Source organism: Thermobia domestica, chromosome 3 (genome assembly GCF_964235325.1).
Source record: "Thermobia domestica chromosome 3, izTheDome1.hap1.1, whole genome shotgun sequence".
Taxonomy (NCBI): Eukaryota; Metazoa; Arthropoda; class Insecta; order Zygentoma; family Lepismatidae; genus Thermobia; species Thermobia domestica.
Genome location: NC_137456.1, coordinates 127,412,330 through 127,439,994, shown reverse-complemented (window position 1 = coordinate 127,439,994; position 27,665 = coordinate 127,412,330). Strand labels below are relative to the sequence as shown.

At 33.1% G+C, this 27,665-nt stretch overlaps 1 protein-coding gene across 5 annotated transcripts in view; it reads right to left on the bottom strand.

Moving 5' to 3' along the window:
* Positions 1-27,665, bottom strand: part of Cln7 (CLN7/MFS domain-containing 8) — a 169,078-nt gene that overhangs the window by 62,983 nt on the left and 78,430 nt on the right. For 2 of the 5 annotated variants that reach the window (XM_081751662.1, XM_081751661.1), the window contains exon 2: positions 373-523. In XM_081751662.1, the coding sequence (XP_081607788.1) occupies positions 373-523 (151 nt within the window). Of the gene's footprint in view, positions 1-372; positions 551-637; positions 779-19,363; positions 19,517-27,665 lie in introns of those variants that run through there. The other 3 variants (XM_081751659.1, XM_081751663.1, XM_081751660.1) reach the window with 3 other exon arrangements.

The following is a 27,665-nucleotide window of genomic DNA, read 5'->3' as shown; positions in this document are numbered from 1 at the left end:
TATATATATATATATATATATATATATATATATATATATATATATATATATATATAATAGAGAGAGAGAGAGAGAGAAATATAAGCTATCGGACAATATCAAATAAGAGACGGAAGCAAGTTTAAAAATCCTGTCAAATACTGAAACGTTAGCAATCCTCGGCTAAAGAGTCTCAACTGCAAGATATAGGAGGCTCTGGAGGTGAGCTTTTAGAAAATGCTTTACTACTGATGAGCCATCTTTGTATACAAAAACAGCAATGCTAGAGTATATGAATAATAGAGCAAGCGAACTAAATCAATGTCAACTTAGATTAAAAAAAAAGAACTAAATCTTCATCATTGGGTGATGGAGGAAGAAAAGCTCGCTTACTTGCATAAGGTAGGGCCATACTCCTGTGATGATGATGCTGAAGCCAAGAGACATGAGGAACATGGTGAAGTAGATGATGCGAAGAGATCTCCATCGTACTCGTCGCTCTGCTAGTGTCTCTAGAGCGTCCGTTTGTTCCGGTTTCTCTCTCCTAGAAAACAACGAAGCAAACAAACTTCTTTTAAGAGAAATCATAGGTAATGTAGTATAACAAATAAATAGTATTTCTATATACATTATGTATTCTCCAAACACACACACTCACTTCATTTTTTGTATCTCCGTGACAATACTGACAGACTAACTAAGGAGTTGTTGCATTAAATAATGTAGAAAATATGTAATAGAATAAGTGCAGTCTCAAGTCAGCTTTAGCGGCTTACAGCGCAATAACTAATGGATCAATTCGCCACGCGTCTTCGTCGGAATTCACGGGTGAAGTGTAAGCAGCGCCGACCGCGACAGCACTGCCACTTTCAATATACATATACAGCAACTGCGTCGTCTTCGATGTCAAGAACATTAAACTTCAAAGAATCACATTAGTGTAATAATTTAAAGAAGGCGGAGTAAGGGAGGGTTGAGGTGTTGATAAGATTGTGAGTTTAAATGAGGATGAAAAGTTATGAAATATTATGAGGTTGAGGTTGAAAATAAGTTAGGATAAATGTTCGAAAATAGAGAGGTAGCAGGTTTATTTCTGATTCCTTTTTCATATCTTTCTGCTTCTAAATCAATGGTTAATTTTCGTGAATAAAAGAAAAGATCCATTAATTACTTATTTCTGAACAGTGGTCAATTGGAAATAAAATTACCGATATGCTAAATCAGACGAGAAAAAAAAACTAGCAAAATTAAATTAGGTATTTGTTTCATATTGTTCAGTAAAACTACTTTATTCAATTTACTTAATACAGTACGAGTATACATTTCGGCATTAGTTCAAGATAGCAGAGTTGGTATGAGTTTTAGGGTCTTAATTTACTTGCCCGAATGTCACACCGGCTCATACCAGCCCAATTCGACTACTTATTACGAAACTTCGAAGCAGTTCATCCTAGGACATTCAAGTTTCTTCTTTTAGGGCTCTAAATTATGAGTAAGATTTAAAAAAAAAAAAAAAAAGAAAAGAAATTCGACCTCTAAATGAAACACTTCAAATTATACTGTTCATAAGTGTAGGACAGTAGGACATCATATAGAATGAATCCATCTATCCGTTTGTCGACAGGTATCAGAGCAAAAATAGTAAGACATAGGGAGATTACTTTCACGTTTTTAGCATCCCAAGAATAGGTTCTATCTCCTCTCTTATCCCATTACTGAAACCGGAATTTCAATAGTGGATCCCTGTAGTTTAGGAGTTTGCCGAAGTTTATAATGTGAAACGGAATTCACCGTTTTTGTACTATTATTTCAAGTTTTTATTTGAACCTTTGGCACGAAAGGAGTTTTTTTTTTTTTTTTTTTTTTTTAGGCTAAATGAGGATTTTACGAGAGACAAAATGCAAATGAGTCATAAATTTAATACAGTTCGTAGAGAACAGTAGAAAACTTTTCTTTGAATTGCTTGATAAAAAGGCATTTTATTGTTATTATTATTGTCGTAAGAAGTACGAATAGGTGATTCATCTCTTTGAATTCAATATAAGCCATAGCAAAGGGAAATGTAACAGGGGAGGTAAAGGCTACTACATCATTCACATATGAATCTTATCTGTTGTATGTCAGTAATCATATAGGTGCTATTTATAATAGCTAGGTGTGGCCAGGAAGAGCTGAGTTCCCTTTCGACCACCTTTACCTTCCCCCTGAAACTTCCAATTGTTTATTTGTATGTATATCTACGTATGAATCTAAGGTGAACTCAAGTTTATCCCCTCAAAATATATTTAAGCCTCCCTGGCCTTAGTGTTCTGGCTACGGATCTGTATAGATTGACAACCTCAAATACAAGGAAAATTCACAAAAGTACACGGTAATTCGGAAAAATTAGCTAATCACAGAAAAATCTATGTAACGCATCGGAAACACATCCTCGTATAGCCATACACTAGTGCATAGGGCCCACCGTGTCTAATATATTGACTAACTTTTCAGAGGCATCCTTGTTAACTATTTTCTTGTGATAATATACTAGTAGAAGTTTTTTTTTTTTTTTTTAAATACAGAATACGAAAGAATAAAACGAACCATTATTAACCTTGCACTCGTATACATAGTATACGGTCAATAAGATTAAAATAACTAAACAAAAAAGATCTTACAAGTGTTTTTATACGGTCAATAAGATTAAAATAAGTAAACAAAAAAGATCTTACAAGTGTTTTAACACTTTTGCATTCAAGTTCTCCTGTAAAGATTTTTAAAGAACATTTAAAGTATTGAAGTTGAAAAGACTCTCTTCTTACAAAACCATAAATAAGTCATAAAGAGCGTATTTTAAACCCTTATTTCTCATTCTTTTTAAACGAAGCATTTATAAACTGTGGCTATTAAATCCTTCTAAACTGAGAATTAAAGTGATTGTTTTAAGAGAACAAGGAAAAAAAAAAAAAAAAAACAGGAACTTTAAAATCTCTCTCTTGCTTGTGCTTATAGATAATAAAGAGGGAGTTTGGTTTCTGTAGACCTGCAACCAGATAACAAGCAGGCTTCTGTTTCTCATTAACAGCCAACACATTTTAAATGAATGACGTTTAAAAATAAAGCTCTTATCCTGAACTCTCCTTTAGTCAAGAGGCTTCTAAGCTTCATTCTGTTCTCCTCTATGTGTGTCCTTGTGTATGTAAATAGTAGTAGTAGTAGTAGTAGTAGTAGTAGTAGTAGTAGTAGTAGTAGTAGTAGTAGTAGTAATAGTACTACTACTACTACTACTACTACTAATAATAATAATAATAATAATAATAATAATAATAATAATAATAATAATAATAATAATAATAATAATAATAATAATAATAATAATAATAATAATAGACATTCAAATCACACTCGAAAAGATTAATCATCACGGACAAAACTATAACATGCAAAAGACAATGTATTGTCTTAGTAAAGGACTTTTTAAAAAAATCAACCTTCGTACCAGATATTGCAGTATCACCTAATAGCAACTTGCAGACGAAATATGCGGAAAAGAAAGGCAAGTACACTAAACTATGAATTAAGATTATAGATATGTGGTGTCAAGAAACTATAACAATAATCACACTTTAATATCTATTTCAGGACTCATACCAAACACTCTGAAGGTAGAATTCAACAAATTAAACATTGAAAACACGCTCATCTCTATATAGCACAAGGCATTATCAGCAGGCATGATAGTAAGAAAGCTTCTCAATCTGCAGGACACACAGTAGCGTAGTTCGGTAAACCCGACCACAAAACATCAAAGGTCATCTGCGACGAAATAAAATGGACTAATAGCGGGAAATGAATACATAATTCTATACAAAACATTTTATCGTCGTGAAAGAGTAACAGAAATTAAAATCATAAAATAAAATTGCATATTACGTTATTGTACAACATGGACCAAAAAATGAATGTTAGCTCACGGGAGTTAAAGTTTTTTGAGTACATGCTGAGTTGCTTTTGTTTTTAAAACCAAATTTCATGGTAAAATTTCGAAATGAACAGGGTGAGTAGAGAACATAACGTAATGTGAAACTTCACGACATGCAGCAGGAGTCGGTGATGACATGGTCCTGTACTTCGCCTCTCTTTGATGCGACATAGTGTGGTGGGGACTTGCAATGTTTGATTTTGCATAATGGTCTGTGCACTCACAAACTGCACCGATTTCAAGCTCCAATCGTAGTTGGAAGTCTCATCCTTCATAACCTTGCTGTTGCATGAGGATGTAAAATACAAAAACTCAACTCTACAACATGTACTCGTTTCCGAAAATTATACAAATTATTATTTTACAGATATGTTCTTGGGAAGGGGTGGATAGAATATTTGGCAAAGATTATTTTCAAAAAAAAAAAAAAAAAAACTTTCAGTAGGCCACAACAAAGTAGTAGGTTAAAACAATGCAGGGTCTTAGTTGGTAATAGTAATAAGGAACGAAGTGAAGACAACCATATGGGAGTATCTCCCTCTCAAAGATCAACATATTACTTTAAAAGATTTTGCTTTCTTCTGTCTCTCGCTCTTTCTCTCTTTTTAAAAATAAATTTATACTATATTCAGAAATTATTTAATATGCGGTAAAATAATGACTATTCATCATTATAGGTATTCTGCCATTATTGGCAGGTCACTTGCTGCAACTGAGAAGCTTCCATGCTCCATAGTTTTCCTCTAACCTCTTCGTTTTCACGTACGATTTCTCTGTTTTGATATCGTCCATTAATTGTAATCTACTTCGCATCCTCCCTCTCTTTCCTGCCACCATACCCTCTAGCAAGTTCCTCATGATACAATTGCTTCTTAACCAATGTCCTAACCAGTAGTATCTAAAATTGTTCTTTTTTCCGACCATTTCTAACACTCTCTCATTCGTTTTCCGCTCGACCCAGCTAATTCTCCCCAGTCTTCTTTACACTCATATTTAGAATTCTTCCAGTCGTTTTTCATAATATTCAGGTTGTTTTCGTAATATCCATGTTTCTGCCCCATACAGTACAATACTCCACACAAAGCATTTTATGAGTCTTTCTCCCAACTGTTTATTCAATATTGAATATTGGGACACCCGACATATATTATTCTGCTTAAAATATGAGCTATAGATGTCACTAAAAAGGAAAAGAAACTTTTTGTTCCATGTTGAATTAATGCTTTATTCCTCCTTTCGGATTACAGCATGAATTAACAGTTTAAGAGTTTCGATTCGTAAATATTTACGGATTATCCGTCAGTATTTGAGGATAGATCTAGCAAGAAACAGTTGTTATATGATCAGAATAATGATTGATCTGTCAACATTTGTATCGTTGATTTGAGAAATGTAAAGTTAAATCTTTGCACAGAACATATTTGACATTCTATTGATTCAAATTTGCATAAAAATAATATTAGAAACGTGAACACACGTTCAAATATGCATCATAATTGCAAATGTATCAAATGCTGTTTTTGCTGCTTTTTACTTTTGCGTTTTACGTTGCTCACAAGTGCGTGTACATCTTTCATGTACACAATCTCTCAGTGCGATTTTTAAATTTAAAAAAAAATAAAGTACAATGAACTAAAAATTAAAAATATATATATGAAATCTTTGAGTTTAACATCGTACAATTATGCCCTTTAAGCTAACGGAGACGATGATTAAAGCAAATGAATAATGATGGAAGAATTGAAGAATGAGAAAATGGGAGTACCTCGAGAAAACCCACGAACACAATGTTGTCCACCACAAATGTACTTAGCAAGGAATTAAACCAGGAACCCCACGCACCAGAGGTAAGCGCTCTACCACTGAGTGCATCCAACTAAAAACTAGAATAAACTGTGCTGAAGACAGTAAAAGGATCAGGTGAAACGTACATATTTATGAATGAATGAGCTTACGTTTATAATAAGGATTTAGAATATCTAAGTATTTTGCCTAGATGTTTACGCAACCCGAAACTCTTGAATGTTGTGATGTTTGCATGTTAGCGTTATTCGAAACTTATTTTAAGAATTAATGGGATATGGATGGATGTCCACCGTTAAAATCACTGTTACCCGTGAATATGTTAATGAATTGACTTCACTAACGAAATCAAACGAGATAACCGCTCTACCTGTTGTTTATTGCAAAAATCAGAATTTAAAAATTCACTTTTGTTCAAGAGTCTTGTTGGAGTAATAGACGGACGTATTAACATTATAATCTTCTAAGAAACAGAAATGGGATCGTAAATTTAAAAAAAAAAAAAATAATAATAATAATAATAAATAAACACACAAAATTGTATCTTAGTCACATATTGGTGCTTCAATGATTCTGTTCTCATGGTCCAATCGTGTATTGAAGCTAATTTATCCTAATCAGAAGGAGCAAACACAGCCATTTCTTCAAAGCTCGTTAAAAATGCACTGGATATTTTGTTACATTAATAATTACCATAAATGAGGCACCACAAACATAGTGAAGAAATACATGAGTATCACAGCATAAACTTCAGCTATCTTTAAAAGAATTCATTCACTGCAATAATATCTTAATATATATGAAGCGTTGCACAAATTCTGACGAAACACTCACTCACCACTTAAATAACGTTTTCATTTCGTCGCAGACGTTAAAAACGTAAAACAACACTAAATCTTATGGTATAAACCAACCATGAACACAAAGTTGTGAGAAAAAGAAAAAAATTCAGCCGCAACATCTTTATATACGGAGTTTCGGTTGAGTAACTTTTATGTGCAAGGATATTACACGGTCTGTCTTTCAACGTCGACACTTTCAGCCTATTTTCCGATTGCAAAAACACTTTAGCTTCTCTGTGAACTTTCTAAGCACGTTTCCGAATCACAAATAAAAATCTTCCAACATTTCCAAGCGGATATAAATATATAATGTACGTAAACAAGTTATTAAATACTTCCTAACCAGCATAAAATTATTGTGATGTTATAAATCTTTATTTTGACTGTATAAAGTATCGCATCTCATATTCATATAAACAGTAAATATGAAATAAAAATTATTTTAACTTCCCTCATCACGAAGTTGTAAATAGAAATAGCTTCTTTCTGGAATTGCTTCAACGTATCTAAACATGAATAATTCTTCTCAACAGAACTGTAGGATTCCTAATGACAGAAATAATTTCTTAAATAAAGGAAATATACAACACTATTAAGTTTCATATTTACTTTCATGCAGTTACGTTTCCCTATATCTGAAGAAAGCCACTGTAATGTCCGTATATTATGTGCTTGGTTAAAATTATCGGAAACAAACAAAATCAGAAATAGCTAATGAAATTTTTAAGGAGCATTAGTATCAGTGGTGAGTTGTGTCATGAAGCCATGAGTGCGGCCGTCGGCGGTACTAATCTTCGTATTCTTAATTTATTTTATTTTAACCAGATATCCTTGTGAAGAAATTTAAGTGGTTGTTTAAATTTTTTCTATTCACCTACTGGTACACGGAGAAAAATGCATAATCCAGTCGGCATGTAAATGCTGTTTTTACCAGGTTACGCGCGTCACCACGTTAAGTAATGTTGTTTCATCAGTAGTACGATCTACACCACCGTCCAGCGAAAATTTTGTATTGTGGGACCACCATTTCAAATCTAGAATTAACGCCATACCCATTCCGACGGTGGTAACTTAGGTATATAATGTTGTTACTACCTTCCTATGACTGTCCCCTCTTGGTTCTTTCTAAATCTGTGACTCCCTACCTTACGAGAGTAATAGTTTTTAACACCAAATCAATCATGTGAATAAAATTATCGAATCACAGCGAGTCTAGTTCAACGCCGAACTCCAGACTTGGCATGGTGTTCCCAGCTGCTGTACTTTTATACATGAAATTACATTACTTAAGGAGCGTACCCGCGTAAATACGATGTATTCACACGGAAATCCTAGTCCTTTTTTTCTCAGTGTAGAAGTTGTGAGTAACACAACTTTTCAGTAGTCTATTTTCAGATTCTCTTTCGTTTGGTTCGGAATCAAGTGGCTATATTATCCATATAGCGAATTCATTAAGAGCTTGGCACAGTTATTCAGAGATCTGGAGACATTCTGCAACCTACTTTGGAACTTTTTTTTACACCTAAAGTATTTTGTAAATTACTAAAATATCAAGAAAATTTGACAGAAGAATGTGAAAATTTCTTTGTCTATCAATGTGACATTTCATCTCTTTAGCAAGTATGAGGGTAATTGGTACAGTTTACACTGAGTGATAGTTTGAGTTCACTTCTCATTGGAGTACAACTTCTAAATAGCTATTGGGAATTTTCAATTCGTCTGCAACTTTTGTTACTCAAGTAAAACTGAACCAACTGCTTGCTTAGTATGAAGAATTCTTATATTTTCCCACTGTATGCGTAAATGACAAATCATAAACAAAAGTTAAAAAATATTGACTAGGAATGGACAAACCAAAGCAAGAGTTTTACTAGTAGTACAGCAGATATATCTTAAGTGGTATGCGTAAAATCACCAAATACATTTAAATATATTTTATTTGAGTAAAAATCAATACTCTCGAACTCCAAAATTTTGTCTAATATTACATAATTCTGCACACACGAGTAAATGTTACCTGAGATAATGTGACTGTCATCTCTGGTACAGAGCACTGTTTTCAATTACATTGTTACAATTTTACTTTTACTTTCTTAATATTTGTTTATGTTATTGATGTTCCTTCGACTTTTTCAATTTGTAGAATTACGCTTCGCTACTGATAACAAGTAGGATAATGATACTTAACCCATTGTGTCCCCTTGGCAACTTAAGTTGCCACGGCAATTTTTCGTTATAGCGCAGAATTCGAAATTCATGGATGGACGTTGCAGGTTTTAACCATGAAGTTATTTTGGAGTCTGTTTCGTCATAGCATCGTTGCATTTTCTTTGTATGATATATTGACGTAAGGTTAGCATTCTTTTTGGCTACAATGTGTTTTGAGGAGAAAGACGCAACTGGATTGATTTCCAAGACTCCAGAAGGAAGGATTGAAGGTCTGTAAAGGAAGGATTGATTTGATTTTAAAAGTTATGTTTTCGCAGTGTATTTTCTCCCTCAGAATTGTAACTTTTCAAAATGTTCTCTTTTTTGAATATGTATGTGCCATTTGGAAACTAAAGTTGCCGGCCTAAGAAACAAGAAAAAATAAATATTTTTCAAAAATATTCTAATTTCTATTTTAGAGTACTATTAAGACCAAGTAGGCGAAAAGAAACTTTTCAAAATACCACTGGGGAATTCTGGGCACTAATGGGTTAATGCAAAAGGTTGTTGTTCATAATAATAATAATAATAATAATAATAATAATAATAATAATAATAATAATAATAATAATAATAATAATAATAATAATAATAATAATAATAAATATCACTTGAAAATATCTTGAGAAGATATTTCGTCATCTTTAAATATTTACTTAATATTTTTCATGTTACGTGTACAATGTCTTCAGACACAATCATACATTGACAAAGTGAAAAGAGCTAGATGAACCAACCTTTATTGAAGCCTGTTATTAAAGCAGAGAGTATATGTTTAGAGAGGTGGAACAGGTTATATGCTGGTTATAAACTACATTGAAATGCATATAGGATATCCAGATGCACTTTACTACCGGATTTAATACTCAAACTACCAAATTTTCATACCAAAATGAAAATGCTGCTATAAGTTCAGCCCTAAGAGAGTGCTGTTTTTTCAAGATAATCCGTTGCTAAGACTGGCTGCATGATATCAAAAAATAATATGGTATCCGTTTTACGGATACTTTTCGGATACTTTCAAGTTGTAAAACATTTCCCACTTTGACTGTGGATCTGGATCTGAAAAATACATGATACTTGATCCAGCCATACCCTTTGGCTGTTCAGTTCTTGGAAAACATCATTATGTTATTACTGTAATTTAATCTCACGAATATTTTCTGCTACATGACAGAATATCATTACGAGGCAGTTTCATGTAATTTAATAGTGTACAAAATGTGATGGCTTCATGGCCAATAAAAACATAAAATAAAATAAAATAAGTGAACAAAACAAGAAGTGAAATGAATTGGAGTTGTATTAATAAAGTAAAAAAATATTTTGTGTAGTCTACAGCATTTTATTATTATTTTATCACATTCATATTTAAATTATTAGTAATAAACAATAATTTTATTACATTCAATGCAGATAAAAATTACTTTCGAAATAAGGAAGGCGTGTTAAGTGTAACCAAGGCCACACGTTAGTTTTACAATTTAGACATCTCATCAAGTTATCGTAAACATAAAACAATTTTATTATACGGCCTAATATGTTTATACTCAAAATTCTAACGTGTATTTTGCTTTTTAAAACAAACAAGGAGTAAGAATAGGACGACCATGCATACCGCTTTGAAACTCTTTGTTCGGTCACAAAAACGATTCGTGAATTGTTCTAGTATGAAGAAGCTTCACATACGATCTCATATTGGATTAAATGTAAGAAAGAAAAAAAACTTTGACATAAAAATAACATTATTATTATTATTATTATTATTATTATTATTATTATTATTATTATTATTATTATTATTATTATTATTATTATTATTATTATTATTTACATAATCAAATCACAATTGTAAATTTTGATGACATCTCAGTACGAAAAAGCTTTCAATTTGAGTAACCGCACCAAGTGATCTTTGTGGTGGACAAACACCGCGTGCGTGGGTTTTCTCGGGGTTCTCCCGTTTCCTCCCACTTTCTTCATTCCACTATTTCATTCATTTCTCGTCATCACCGTCTCCTTTAGCCTAACCGGCATAACCGTGGGACGTAAAAATATTGGTTTGGAATTCACTCGTGCCAGTATTTTCCACCTCATCCATACGGCATTTCTCACTTTGCTAGTCAGCTCTAAAAACTGTTCTTAAGCATTTGATAGGTTACTCTCCGTATATTGAGATATTTTCCGGAACAAGATCCCCTGTTCATCTCTTGGTAATGTACGAATTTCTTTAATACCTGCTACCAATTTTATCCTTTTCCTTTGCTTTGTCCTACTACATATATCGTATTCCATTAGGATTATATAAATGTTTGTCCATATCTTAACTAGTTTCACCTCATCTTTCTTAGTTTCTGAACTGTACTGTTTTCAGTTTCTCATAGTTTTCTTGTTCCACCTCAACCAGCTAATTTTCTTCATTCTTTTTTTATATCGCATTGGAAAACTTAAGTCATATATCATCGTTTGTTCGTAAAACTTATAATGGGTAAGTTTTCATTGGTCTTAAGCATATTTTGTGTTTCCTTTCCCTTTCCGTCCTTGCAGATAAACAAACAAAAGTAAAACCGAAAGATAGTAAAGGTAGACAATCATTGAGGTCAACATTCTCGTTGAAAGAAGATGAATTGTACGGAGACAAACGTGCAGTGCAAGTGGTGATGCTTCATTATTATGCCATCACACGAGCGAAACGTAAGATCCATTTTGCTATTTTCCCCTCCGTCATTGTTAATGGTATCCAATTTGGACTATGATCATGCTTGGGAAGCACGTACGGTATGTATACCATTATTTCTTCTCAATGTATCGTACATCCTAGAGACGATTGAGGATTATGTATGTATATGCTCTTAACATACAGAATGGAAAATCATCTTTAATCTAACCATGATAAATCTAGTCTATCAGAATTGAAAAACGACTGGAAGGAGGAACACAATATTGTAGATCCTTTTGTTAAGTACGAAAGTGTTGAGTTATGTAACCATTCAATTCTAAAATGTACATCATTCAAGCAATAGCGTAGTTAGAATTTTTATTTTAGAATTTAGACTTTTAGGAAAGGAAAAGTCACTTTTATATTTGCTCGCTTTTATATTATATTATACTTGTGGTACCCGTACCAATAAAAGTAAGGATAAGAATGCCGAAAGAAATATTTAGGAAGAAGAAAAGTCTATTTTATGGATCATTGAATAAAGAGTTAAGAAAAAAATCTCATAACATGTTACGTGTAGTATTGTATTAGAAACATAGGCATTACGCAAAAGCACTGAAGAAAAAAAAAGATTGTTGGCTTTCGAAATGTGGGCGTAAGAAGAATGAACATAAATAGCTAGGTCGAACAGAAAACGAAGGAGGTGTTAGAAATTGTAGGGCAGAAAATAACAATTTTAACTATAACTAGCTGAACCTGCACACTCTACACAGCGCATCATTCGCATATGAGCATAAATCTCTTTCTCATTCCTTACAACATATGTACATGTCCCTTTACAGACACAAGTGAAAGACGTCTTGATTTTAAAAAAATCGGCAAGGGGTATCATAAAGGGCAGATGATTTTTTCGATTATTTTTTCTCAATATCTCGCACCGTTTGCAAGATTTGAGCCTACTTCCGGTTGGAGTTTCTAATTTATGTATGACCAGTGTTTTCTTTCTTCTTGCATGCAGTATGTAATAAGCAAATACATTACATATACAATTAATTATAATGTCAGTTATATATGGTGTTCACTGGGCAAAACACTCAAAAAATAAAAATTTATCTTAGACTCGAGAAATGGTTATCCTTCCTTTTTCATTATTATTTGGTCATGAAACATACGCCTGAGACGTATGCAACCCCAATATACAACACTGTGGTATTGGAATGTATAACGCGTAGGATATGATGCTTTAGTTTTTTTTAATTTCAATGCTTCCAGTGTACCCTAAAAAATGTAATAAATAAATAATGCTCATGTTTTTTTTAAATATTCAATTAGAACTGGACAATCTACGCAAAATTTCCAATCGATCAGTGAAAACGTCATCTTTCTAGAACCTGTAGTTTTTGAGATCTCATTATCGAAATGATTGACCACAAACATATAAACATAGTTTAAAAGAACTCGGAAGATGGAAGCACAACTCACATGCATTGATTTTAGAGAAGGCTTATTAAAATACAAAGGCTTTGAACAATAATTTTATATCATAAACTTTATGAAAAAGATATAGTTAACTAATTTAGACTATTTAAAGTACAAATACTTAAAATGTTTGTCTCTGTTAAATGTGAAATCACACATAACCGTAAATGAAAGATTTGAAAGCTAAAGTTATAGGTTGGAGCTCAGGCGCTTGTAATTGCTGTTGTAGCATTTTAATAGATAGATTAAAAAGAGGACGAGAGATTGGCTAGGACATTGGCTGAGAAGAAAGTACGTAATGGAAGATACGATGTTTAAGAAAAGAGGGAGGGACAAAAGAGGCTAAAATTGATGGACGATATTAATACAAAAAATCCTAGGTAGAGACGGAGAAGTTAGCTGAAGACCATGGTGCATTGATTTTTTTCAGTTTGCGGTAACTAATCAATAATGGCAGAATATCTATGATAATAATGTATATTCACATTGGTGTTTGTAATGAATCTCGAGAACGAAAGGAGCTGTCGACAAACTACCTTCAGATTCAGCATCCTCGATATTTTCGATGTCATGGCCTGTAAGTAACGTCGACAGAACTTCACTTTGGAGGATTTCGTATTCATCTCCAGAAGGGTAGAAGTACCGAAGTGTTGGAATCAGTATTTTCAATGCCATGAGCTGTTTGTCTGTCTGTGACGTCGTAGAGAATTTGGGTTTCGATTCTAGTCTCTGACTGGCGAGAAAAAGTCGTAAGACTTTTACGAAAAAGAGTTCAGCTCTCTAACAGGATACCAACAAACTAGAGCCCCGTGTTAGAGGATTGCAAACGAAGCCACCCAAGTTTATCTCTAAACTTTCCTGTTTCTTAATTTTACTCTCTTTTAAGACGAAACAGTGAATCTATGAACTAACATTTCTTACGTAGTTAAAAAGACTATTTCAAAAACGAGTAAAAATAAAAGGTACGGGCCACCATACTGAACTTTCTCGCTCCAATTCCTTAAACTAAATCCTGTTGTGCTGCAGTTATTAGACATTGTGAAATACAAGCAAAATTATGACATTTAAGGAAAATGTCACGCAAAGAAAACTCACTTCCGAGAATAAACTATTTCTTGTAGGTTTTTCCAGAAGAAAAGGACTTATGCCATATGTTTGTTTTACTACGAAATACAGTATTTGTATATAACATAACAAAATCACGAACGTTGTGTTACACAAAACGAAAAAAAAAAAAACACCCTAAGAGTAAACTACCCCTTGTGGGTATTCTCCCAGAAATTAGTTATGAAACATCGTAGGAATATTAATGAAACATTTATTTATAAACAGAATCGCCTGAGTCTTTTTTTTTTTTTTTAGAAAACTTCGAAAAAACTCATCCTAGAATAAACTAGGCCTACCCCTCGTACATTTTTTTTCAGGACAAATGAGTTACTCTTTATTGTCAAGCTATTAATAAAATAATTATTTATAAAACATGAAAAAATTACCTTTGTGGTTTTGAAAAAATCGACCGAAAAATCTAACCCTCAAGAATAAACTACACCTCGTACATCTATTCAGGACAAATGAGTTATGCTTTATTGTCAGGTTATTAATTATATATTTATTTATGAAATATAAACAGAATCACCTCAGTCATTTTAGAAAAAATCGTCCGAAAAAACTAATCCCCAAAAGTAAACAACCTCTTCTCGATTTTTCCTAGAAGGGGGTACGGTGGTTCAGTGGTTCAGTGGTTGAGCGTTCACCTCCGGTGCTTGGAGTCCCTGCTTCGATTCCAGCTCGCGCCGTGTGGACTTTGTGGTGGACAAACACCGTGTTCGTGGGTTTTCTCGGGTTTGTCCCGTTTCCTCCCACTTTCTTCATTCTATCATTTCTTTCATTTCTCATCACCGTCTCCTTTAGCCTAACCGGCATAATCGTGGGACGTAAAACTTAAAGATTTAATTTCATTTCATTTCGATTTTTCCTAAAGAAATGACACACCACAATACGAGATTGTTATTGAAAAATTGATTTATGAAATATAAACAAAATCGTTCGAGCCGTTTTTAAGAAAAATCACAAATTTTGATTTTCTTCCTTTAGTAAACTACCTTTATTTTTAGGGGTAGGAAGAAAATTCGGACTTTCTCCCTTGAAGAATCACATGAAAATTTCAAGTTTAAAATTTGGTCTCAATATGCTGAACGGTGTGGCATCTAGGTGAATGTATAGACTTCAGGACGAACAGATGAACAGGCGGACAGATGTCGAAAAATCACTTTTTCGGTATCTATGGATCATTAAATGTGTAAATCCGTTAAAATCTTGAATTCAATTTTTTTTTCACGATCACTATACTTTCTTCTCTCTCATTTCGACGCTCAAAAGAAAAAAAAATATCAATCACGCTTCGACTAAAATTAGCTTAAATGTATTGAATGTTGATTTACAAAATTATTATTATTATTATTATTATTATTATTATTATTATTATTATTATTATTATTATTATTATTATTATTATTATTATTATTATTATTATTATTATTATTATTATTATTAAGAGTGCTGTTTTAAAGTAACTTTGATCATCTGATAGTTTTATAACTTATTTGAGCTCACACTTGGTTCATATTTAGTAGATAAATTGAGATTATTTTCTCTGTTTTGAGTCCTTTTACTGTTTCTTGGATTTTATTTCTGTCTTTTAATGGTGGCAGCAATGCCAGAAGGAATTGAAACTTTTATACAAAATAAATTTGTGACCGATATGTTAATCTGCATAAACTCAAAAATTTACGAACTGAAAAAGTACTTGACAGTACAATGAATATGTACTAAAATACCTATATGGAGATTTTCACTGCATTTTTCTTAACATTAGGTATTATTTTCAAGAATGGGAAGTCTTCATTGTATTGATTATATATCTTGACAATTTTTAAGTATACATTTTACTCTCTTTTTCTGGGGGAGTAGAGGGTTTCTTAAGATCAAGATCAACTTTAGATTCAACTATAAAACACATTTTATACGTATACAGCAAACTTGTGTTTTATGACGTATAATAGGAACTTCAAATACCCGATTGATTCATGATCTTGATTCTCTAAGTTAAATCTATATCATTCAGTGTGCTCTAATCGAGGGATTTTTGATTCGTTTACTAGTGCTGGTAAAAACAACTTTCTTCGCCTTTTAAGCTTTAGAAATACTAATTGTAGAACTGAATTACTCCAAACGGTCGTATTTTCTTTGTACGAGTTTTTGACTTCTTATAAGTTTAGATGTGATAAACAAATTATCGTTTATAAAAATGTGCCTTCGTAAAGAGAAATAGAATCCATTTGTGTATACCGTTTTAAACTGATTTGTCAAATATCCTACTCTTGTTCCATCACATTTACAATTTCTAAAAACAGTCTTTAAAAAACAAAAAAGGCTTAAAGTCTTCAGGGATAAGATAAGAACGTTTACTGTTCTAAGAAAAGTCTGCAGAGTACCACCTCCTATTCACAACTCTTCCAATTGCATTGCCTCATGACTTTATAAAGAACCTTGTCAATGACCTCTCAACTGGATTTTTACATACATCAGGCTTCAGAACTTCTTTTCGTATTTCTGTCGCAATCCTCTGTTCATATTCTTCTTCTTCTTCTTCCCCTCCTTTTTACTTTTTTTCAGATAAGAAATCCATTTAGCCATATCAGATTAGATAGAAAAGGTGAGTAGACTTAAATGTGCTTAAATCAAATAAAAGTGTGTCATTTTGTGAAAAAAATGTGTAACTTTTGTTCAATTGAAAAGAAACAACACTGTTACAGTTGTGAAGTAAGCAAATATGCTTCTTGTATAACTCGCGTACCAACATATCCAACCGGCTATGGACCAATCACAGATGAAATATTTAAATGCAATTAAGTACGATTGTGAAAATTTGACTCAATCGTGCTTCAGATAAACATAGTTGTTGCAAGGTACAAAATATACGTAAAATATAGGCTACAAAAGAGGAAAAGAATACTTGAAAGGTTTCGCCGAGATACAGTGACAGTCTAAGCTCCCATAATACTAGCTCCACAGAGTTCACAAGTTATTCAAGTGAGTATCCTTATGGCTACATAGCTGAGTAGATTCCTTTGGCACGGTAAAACCAGGTTACATTCCCAGTGGGAGCTCATATGGTTTGGATGCCACGTTAAGCTGTACACAACAAACCTGAAGTATTAAAACAACTCAATTTGTCTACCACTGTTAGCGTGTTATTTCAATACTAAAGTCATCATCTTTCAAATATACTAGAAATATATATACGAGTACTTACAGACAGCTAAGAATTTGTATTTGTCGTTATTTTTTGCTATGAGCAAACCTTTACGTGCTATATTTTATTCATACCAAGTTACGAATAACATATTGCATTTCTTGCAATCCTTAATGAAAATAGTTTTGTGAGCGTATGAATTATCTGATAACATTTACATGAGCCAACAGTCCTGCCATCTGTTGTTCCTGTGTGAACTATTTCCTATTTTTTATGTGTAGGCTCACGTTTGTTGTAGACTTGGTGCTGAAAAGTGACGATAATATTAAACTTTATATATTCTATATAATTCCGCAAATATATGCCAAATGAAGTAGCGAGTCAAGTCAGAGAGAGCCAACTTTAAAAAATTCTTCATTGCATACTTTTTTTTTTTTTTTTTTTTTACTTCGACACGCACTGGAGCTGATGTAGTCAGTATCATGCTCTAACTGCTCCGCTTTTACACACAACACAACATTTCTCAAGTACCTATCTTATATATACATTCATAGTTATGCGCTTGCTCTTTGCTGAAATACAGAGCAATTTAAATAATAAGTAACCGAAACTTCCTATCACTTAAGTATCGATTACTAATAAAAGTGGAATTTAATATATATGAATTATATTAACTTATGTTTTAGAGGGAAACGAGATATTTGTAGTCGTGAGCACTTCCTCTGTACAGGCGAATAAATGATGTAAATTCGGAACTGTCCTGACTAAACCGGGATGTCTGGGGGACTATTAAAATGGATAATGTGTTTAAACAGTGTCTAGCTTTAAACTTCACTTTTGACATCAATACAAAGTGGCTCAATGACAGAGAACAGTGCTGTCAAAATTATTTGAAAGCATATTCAAATATTTCTTCCATTATTGATTGAAAAATTATTTTTTCGGAATATTCAAATATGTGATTATCGTATCAGTACAAAGTTCCAGAAGTTTAGTCTGTGCTACAAGTTTTCACTTTCGTGTAAACTTTATAAGAGTGTAAGATGCTATGGGATTACACAGCACATTTCATTACCTTCCACTTTATCATTTTACTCATTGTCCTGTCTACGCTAATCATTTGGAGCAGTTCATTTATGTATGGCAATTTTCTATTTCTTGCATTACCAAATAAGAATGCCTATTCTGACAAGAGTACATCTCTCCAAGGTCTACCACGAAGAAGGGTTATTAGAGGGGCAAAACCTACTTCCCCTAAACTTTCAATTCATCAAATACCTCCAACAAAAGCTTGATTTTAAAACCAGAGTCCCTCTTTATTTATTTTCTCGGTAGGCCTTGCCCAGCTCTTTCCTCTGGCAACTCTGAGCTAATCTGTTATTTACGCATACAACACAGTGGACGAGGATGGAGAGTTTATTCAGAAACATTTCGTTGTTTAAAACATTTCAAGAAATGCATCTGCTCAGAGTAACTTTCTGAGTAACTTTCTGTTATCCTAATACATTACACTTTTCAAATAGATGATAAAAGCATTCAGATTTATTAAGGTTATATTTCGATTGCATTAGCTCAACACAAGATAGATGGAGCGGGTTTATTAATCTGCCAAAGAACCTTGTCTTTAAGTCATAAATTTATAATAGTGAGTTAAAAGACTATATTTTAAGAATTTTAGGCACTACAGAATAATAATCATAAAGGCATTTCCTAACTATAAATATATTATATAAGAACTACGAATGGTAACCTTCCATGTATACTGGCTCTCTGGAAAGGAGTAAAAGAACCATTTCACATTGTCGAATATTTGCTTCATTTATCACGCGTTTCTCCATCCTATTATATTGCTGTTCGTACTAAGAATGATATAGTATAGAACATTATACACAATAATAGTTTAACTTGTCCGTTACCTAGGTGTCTTTAAATCTTAAAGTACCTTACTTACTTCAAGAAAGACGATTCTGTTATTGCAAGCTGTAACTGATCTATATAAATATAGTTATTTATTATTTAGAAACGTTAGAAGTAGCCTACTGTACGTTGCTTTCTGGTGAAAGATTTTTCATTTCCGCGAAAAGAAACATGAGCGAATTTAGATGTAATGAAGTACACTAAATGAAATATTTTATAACTTGTACGATACATTTTATATACATATATATCCTTACCAAAACCAGAGCCATTCTGGGTTAATTTTACATCCTTTCAGACGACCAACAAGAAATCCAAGTGAATTACCACAAATCTGTAAACTCACTTTACCAATACGCATGCTGAAAGGTTGTAGAAATGTCTAAGTGATAATACGTATTGTGCAATAAGATGGTACACGCTTTCACAGATATAACTAGAACCAAATGGCACTTGAATTTTTACTTCTACTTTCCGTCGGTCGGCAAATCAACTGAATCCTTGTGTTTGCACATCCTTCAAAGGATTTCATTGCATTAACCTTAAAGGCATGGCATTCAAATTCGCTACCCGAGTCTCACTGCGCAAGGGTTGCCGATGTCACCATTTTAAATCTGTCGGAAGTGTCAGGTATATACTTCATTCAGTTCAATAGCACGAAAGTGTAAGCTGGACAGTTGCGTAAACTGCGTATTTTCGGGGTAGGAGAGGAAATGAATCTATGTTTTCTTACCCAGAAATTTAAAAAAATAAAAAATCTAGTGTGAAATCAAGGAAAGAGAGTCAGAAAGTATAAATTTGTGAACTTTTCTCCCACCTGCTTCAATCAGACAACATAATTAAATAAAATTGGCGCAAAACTGTATTCAGTAAAAACATATAAATAATTAATGTTCTTTAATAGTATGAATTTTTCTTACTTTGTTAATACAATAGGGTATTAGAAGTACTTTATATATTACGCTATTTATTCACGAAAAAAGAAAACGAAAAAAGCAGCACGTCAGCAAGAAATCCAAATGAATTAGCAAACAGATACAAAATGCGTATCATAAATTATATACTTATAGGTCAAAATGTGAATGAGAAAGATGCATTAAATGTATCATGTAGAACTAAAGGAGACAACAGTCTAACAACATTTTTTCCTTCAAACAGACCATTATGTTTCAAATTTCAAACCGTGACCATATACTTGCATCTTGTCTTCCTGCTTTGAACTTCTAATACAAAAAAAAAAAAAAAAAAAAAATCCATAAATATCTCAATTTAAACTAAATCTGTATCCTGTTGATAGAAATTTCTTACTCTAAAGCCACATTATATATCATTTCCTTTAATAAATAGCCCATAACGTACGAGATATTAAGTAATACGAAAAACATTCACTTATAACATAATTATGTTTTATTTTTTCTCCTTCTGGTAGCTTTCTTCGACGTTATGAGCAAATACAATTCCGTTAGTATCCGAAATAACTGTTGTTTCGTGTCAATATTTACACAGACTTAACCTTTTTTCAAAATTTAAAGACTCTGGCAACATTGTGAAGAGTACACAAGGCGAATGACGTTGAGGTAAAAAATGTTGGATTGAAGGCTATTTATTTGCCGCTAGTATTCAATACACACATAAGTGATTGTTTACCAACATGAACAGAATATATTTTCTAGTTCTTTGTCATAAAGACATTTAGCACTTTACATTATGCACATTTAATTTAATAGACAATTTTCGATGCATATATATTGAGTTAATTTACGAAAATTAATATTTTCATTGGCACTTCGAAATTTCCGTGATATTATTTTATATTAACATGAGTGTGTCACACGTAAATATCCATGTCACTTTTTTCATGTAATGTAGCGCCTCTCAAAACCAGAATGTAACATTTTCGTCGAAAATGAGTTATCTCTATACAGAGAGACCAGCTTAAGCGGTTTGGCTTAGACATTCGGTCACTCACTCACTCACTAATTCATTCAGGACTTCTTTCAAATATAAAAGCCCTAAATGAGTAAGTAAGTGACTTTAAATGTTGACAGTGCATAGGATTTATGATGCAAGGTACTACTAAGGAAGGATTTTCGGAAATTCGACTAGGAAAAGAAATAAGGGTGACAATTATTATAATGAAACTTCCATATCTCTGAAGGGTAGAGACATAAAATTCGATATATGGACTTCCTATTTAAAATAACTAGACACATATTTCACAATTTTTTGATATTTTTCCTAGAAAGGAAAAAAAAGGTGGGAATAAAATTGTGTGGGGTTACCATTGTTATAATAGGACGGCCATTGTTTAGACTTTCCGTTTAAAATAATTAGACGTATTTCAGAGTTTTCTTTAATTTTCCGCACAAGAGAAGGAAAAGAGTGGAGGTTACAATTGTTAAAATAATACAGTAATATCTCGAATTTCCTAATTTTCTTCCCACCTTTTTTTTTTTTTTCCTTTCTAGGAAATATATCAAAAAATTGTGAAATATGTATCTAGTTATTTTAAATAGGAAGTCCATATACCGAATTTTATGTCTCTATCCTTCAAAGATTCGGAGATAGGGAAGTTTTATTATAATAATAGTCACCCCTATTTCTTCTTTTCCTAGTCGAATTTCCGAAAATCCTTTCCTAATAGTACCTTGCATCATAAATTCTATGCACTGTCAACATGTTGGTTGGATAATTTTATTATGCTACTTGTTGTTATAATGATGTCGATGCTGTATATAAATGTTTGGAAAACTTTCTTACAGTTTTAGATAGTTCTTTTTTTTTACTGTTATTATTTATGTTTTATCTTTCATAACTTGGTCTGTGGTATGCTTGATAATGTTTATTAGCTATTGACTTGTCTGTTTGGGAAAATGTATTATGGTATTATTGGATTATTAAAACTGTATTTTATTTAGGGTTATACAATTATGAGTATTAAAAGGTTGTATGATATGTGTTGTAATAGAAGTAACAGTCAGAAAGGAGGTAGAAAGAGGGAAACGGGGAACTAAATGGAGTATACCTAAACCTATCACTATACAGATTTATGTTACGGAGCACCATTGTATTTTACTATTGTTTGTGTATATATAATATATGTTAGTCTAAATGTATGTATTGGTTTTTAAAACTGAATAAAGATAAGAGGGGGTCGAGGTGGTTCCTAAGACGCTTAAACTTTTATCAGCTCTGGGATATACCCTTTGGGCCTTAATGTATTAGAGACATGAAATTTGATGTTTAGACGTTTTATTTAAAACAATTAAAACCGTGTTTAAGCGTTTTCTGATGTTCAACTTAGAAGAGAAGAAAGAAGTGGGGGATGCAATTGTTACAATAAAATGGCCATATTTCGAAATAGTTTAAGATTAGAGACATGTTAAAGATATGAAACTTGGTGTATAAACTCCTTATTGAAAACAAGTAGGGACATGCCACGACATTTCCGGAAATTCCACTTTTAACACGACAAGGGGAGCAATTTCTAAATTTTCCCCTCAATATATAAAAATGACTCTGAGCTTGTCATCTCAGGAAAACAGGTGAACCATTTGAAATGAATTGTTGAACGGAGTTAGCACTTGAGCACTAAAGAAAACTAAATGTATTTTTTTTTTCTTATCTGCTTCTCCTGCGATTCGCCTTACCTTATGTACTGAAAGAAAATACTAAACTTTGTGCCGCAAGAGTCCATGAAGTATTCTGGCCGACTATATGGCTCACATTTCATCTGGTGACGCCAGATAATGCTTGGTGTATGTATATATGTTTGTGCAAGCAGCTTTCTTCGTAATGGCAATTATTAATGCTCTCTGTGATGTGTCTCTGGTTATGCCACTAATCAGTATTACACTAATTATTGCATTTAGAAAATTCGTAATTATTATAATGTGTTGAAGTGGTTTAGAATTTTTCTTTCATATCATATTACGACGAGTTGCTGCAAAGTTCGTAGCCCAACCTAGGAGTGCACGTGAAATGATGAAATGTTACAGTTATTCTACATACTTCCCCAAAAGTTTAATACGTTTTCTTGCACGGTGTTCCAACTTTTTTTAGACCAGTTAAAAACAAATCTGAAGACTGTTTCTCGCACCACTGTTCCATTGCACTAATCACTTTCTCATCAGATCCAAAATGGCGTCCTTTCAAGTGTTGTCTGAGTTTGGAGAATAAGTAATAATCTAATGTATATACATAAGTTTTGTACATAAATTTACAAAACAAGGCGAGACGGAAAGAGTCATTCGTGAATTGGAAGGAAATTTCTACAACATTTACGAGACGAGGCGAGAAAACATTATTCCTCGTGTCGTAAGCAATGCAACCCACGAGGGAGTTCCTAATATTTTAATAATATTAATAGTACTATTATAATTAAATCGGGCATCGCTGTAGTTGAATGGTTAGCTTGTGATCGTGGTTTCGGTTCCTGGTGAGAGTACAGGTTTTTCAGTGTTGACCCACAGTAGCGTGAGGCACTAGGGAGACTGGATTAAGAAGTATCAAACTAAAAAGTAAATAATAACTAGGGCTCGAAAAATATTCTCATGACCTCTTAGGAACTACTTCTGAAAACTAAGTATCACAATAATACAAGTTCAATTTGATACATGGCCTACATGTTATAGTTAGGCCAGAGATGGAGTGGGTCAGTGGGTCGGTGGGTCAAGTTTTCTGGGTGGGTCAGTGGGTCGTGGGTCAACAGCATGTGACCCACTGTGACCCACCACCCTCCGTGACCCACTGCGACCCACCACTCACCATGGCCCACTGTGACCCACCACCCACCATGACCCACTGTGACCCACCACCCACCATGACCCACTGCGACCCACCACCCACCGTGACCCACCGACTCAGTATGATCTACCGACCCTCTCTGCTCACTGCATTGTAGACTATCTTCTGAGGACTGGTAAATTTGTCTCCGTTTTACTTTCAAGACCTTCATTTCCCTTTCTTTTCCACTTGTTTCTGTCTACTTACCTGAGATGAGTATATCTAACCAAGTGAAAAAAGAACTTCAGGCACTTTTGGATATTGATATTTTTAATAGTAATAATAGCAATAGGACTTACACTACTACTTGGCTTTCGAAACCTGTGAGTTTTTAGAGGTAACTACTGGAAAAAAATACATTTTTGAATCACTGTAATATATAAATTATTATATTAAAAAATTGAATGTAACTATGTGTACCTGATCATCACGGTCAAATTGCAAAGTCAAATGAAATTACTTTTGGTATATAGTTAGGCCTTAATCCAAATTGGGATGTTATATTGTTTTTATTATAATGCATAATATCCTAAGGAGGTAATCAGGATCCGAATTTTTGCGGAAAAAAAATGAGTATCTCGCAAGCCGTTAAACTTACGGAGATGAAATTCAGTGTATTAACTCTTTATTGAAAATAAACAGTGAGTGTCCTAGCATTTTTTAAAATTCTCCTTTATATGGGGGGGGGGGCACTTTCTATATATGGAAAAATTGGTAGTGAGTTGGTTTGTAAAAATGATCGAGAACGATCGATGCTATTTAAGAAAAAAAAATAGAAACAAAAAATACAGTGCTTGGCTTCATATATCGATTGCTTTCTGCTATAATAATTGCTGAAGCTTATGTTTATTATTTGGAGCGCTTACAGCACAGGGCAATCAACCCATAAAGGTGTGAGAAAAATGGGCATAAAATTTGTACTGTAAGCTTAATAACACGGAGGAAAATTTTACACTTTTTCTCCCTTTACGTTGGTCTACTTTGATTTGGAACTTTAAAATTTCATCCTTTTTTCCACTGAAAAGTATTGATAATTCAACAAGGAAATAATTATACTATGATAATTTAATTGAAATTCATCGTAATTTGGCACATGGCAAACAGCAGTGTGGTAATTGAAGTTGAAGAAGGAGGGAAATTTCCATTCACCTCTGAACACTTTCCAGGAACCTCGTTCCCTTTCGCTTTCTAGACGGGGGAGGGAACTTGGTAATGGTATCAAACCTTCATGTGTAATTACAAAAATTAAATTTATAAACAAATAAGAAATCATCAGTTTACCAGTCTTTAATTGATAATTTGTTCACAAGATTCCCTATTAAAGGCGTGGTAGATGAAGTTTCTGTTCTCCATGAGTCGACATTGCCAACTGACATGGTCGATATGGAAAAGATGTTGTATGGTGATAGAGAGATGATACTTCTTGCTGAATATTTCAAACCTGACCAAGAAAATTCGTTATCAGACTTAAGTCTAACAAGTAGATTGTCGATGAGAAGTTGTAGAAATCGGGTAGAAATATTATTAATTTCCACGACAGAGTGCGAACGGGAATTTCCCCTAATGAATTTACAGATGACTAATATTAGAAATACACTAAGTGCTCAAACATTGTCTAACTTGTTGCTAATCAATGTTAATGGCCCACCGCTAGACATGCTCAAAGTAGACGAGCTAGTTATTTCTTGGCTGAAGGATGGACATGATTCCACTGCGGATGATTTACCACGAAAAAGTTACCAACAGGAAATAAATCCGATTTCAGATTTGTTTTAAGGTGGAAAATTACCAGTTACGGAAAATGTATACTTGTATTACTAATAGCTTATTTGTGTTATTCAACTTTGTACCTAATTTTTAGTAAGTCTCTTCTTTGCTTTAGGTAAACTACTTTGAATAAATATTCATAATAATTGCAATTATGCATATTTGTAACATAAATTTAACGTGGTGTTTTAGTGATTACACAAATTACAATTATGAGCATACTTTATGGAGATGCTCTCACAGAGGGTACCCGTGTACCTTTATACCCTATGAACAACTGATTTTTCAAGTCTTTTGTGAGAAAAATACTGTGAACTGAGAAACCATAACCTTTTCCATATTGTACAGGGGTATTTTCCTGCGAATAAAAGTTTCTTGTGGAATGCGTTCAGAAATTAACACATGAAAGAATACTCTCTTAGTACAACTATAGGCACACTTTAATTTCCCCCCACCTCGAACTGTTTCAATTTCCTCACTGACAAACACTTTACCATTTTATATCGTAAAGGTCAGATCCACTGTTATTGTAACAGAGTGGTGCTTGAGCGATTGACTAGAAATTCAAACTCCGATTAGTAACAATTTCACAGTCTTGTTTTATTACAAGTGTAAACTCTTTAGTCAGTTTAGAAGAGGCCGTGGATCGTGTACAGAGTTGATGACGATGGATTTTGGTGAGTCAGAGTAGGTCAAAGTGGATGAGAGTGGTTCATGTTGGGTGGTGGGTCAGAGTGGGTCACCGTGGGTGGTGGGTCAGAGTGGGTCATCGTGGGTGGTGGGTCACAGTGGGTCACGGTGGGTGGTGGGTCCTGGGTCAGAGTGGGTCATGGTGGGTGGTGGGTCAGTGGGTCGTGGGTCAAGTTTTCATTGACCCACGCCAACTCTGCTACAGGCTATCCTTCAAAGAAAACTAGTCCTACTAATAAAATTGTGAGAAAAAGAAGCATAAAATTTGTACGCTCCGTTTAAATATGTGGAAAAGTGAACACTGTCTTTTACATTACAAGAGTTATTTACTAATTATATCTGGATATGAATCTTTTAAACACTGACAGGTAGTAATACTGAATATCAAATATGTCCAAAATAAACAAAACAAAAAATTGACTTAACTCCTTTGTGCACTGAACGCCCCAATTGAAGGCGATGTGAGTGAAGTTCTACAAAACAGTAGTATGTTATGTGTATATACATGTCTTCTTGTACTGTAGTTTGAGCACTTAACTGCCCACTTGGATTTAAATCCTCTTATGATGAGTCATTCATGTTAAGGTTCAAGGTGAATTGGGAAGGAGCTTTGAACTTTATAACAAAGGTGTCAGATTCGTATTTTCAGTCGTCATATGGCGACTTGGCGCTCGGTATTTTTCGAACCCTATTATTATTATTATTATTATTATTATTATTATTATTATTATTATTATTATTATTATTATTATTATTATTATTATTATTATTATTTAATTATCAATCCTGCGAACATCCCATGGACGAAAAGAGAGCACTTTATAAGGATCAACATATAACCCGGTACAGTAGGTAAAAAGTAAAATAGTATTAAATTGTAATACTATTGTCACCTGAACAGGCTAAGATTCTTTTCAGAATGTTAAAATATACAAATTTAACAAATTCAAAACTTTTTTAAAATCAAGATTCAAATGAAAAACAGTTATTTTTTAAAAAATTACAATTTTCGAAACAAGGAAATTGTAGTTTCTGCGATTACAATACCTTAGCCAAACTATTTAAAGTTTACGCTCACCAAGCTAAAATATATAACATTGTAATAATAATAATAATAATAATAATAATAATAATAATAATAATAATAATAATAATAATAATAATAATAATAATAATAATAATAATAATAGCGCTTTAAAGTCAATGTGCAATCACTGCCGTCCATAGTCTTCTGTAGACTGTGAAACCAGGGAATTTAGATTTTTATAATTTTGAATCCGTAATAGCTTTTAATTCAGAAATCGGTCTCAGTTGATA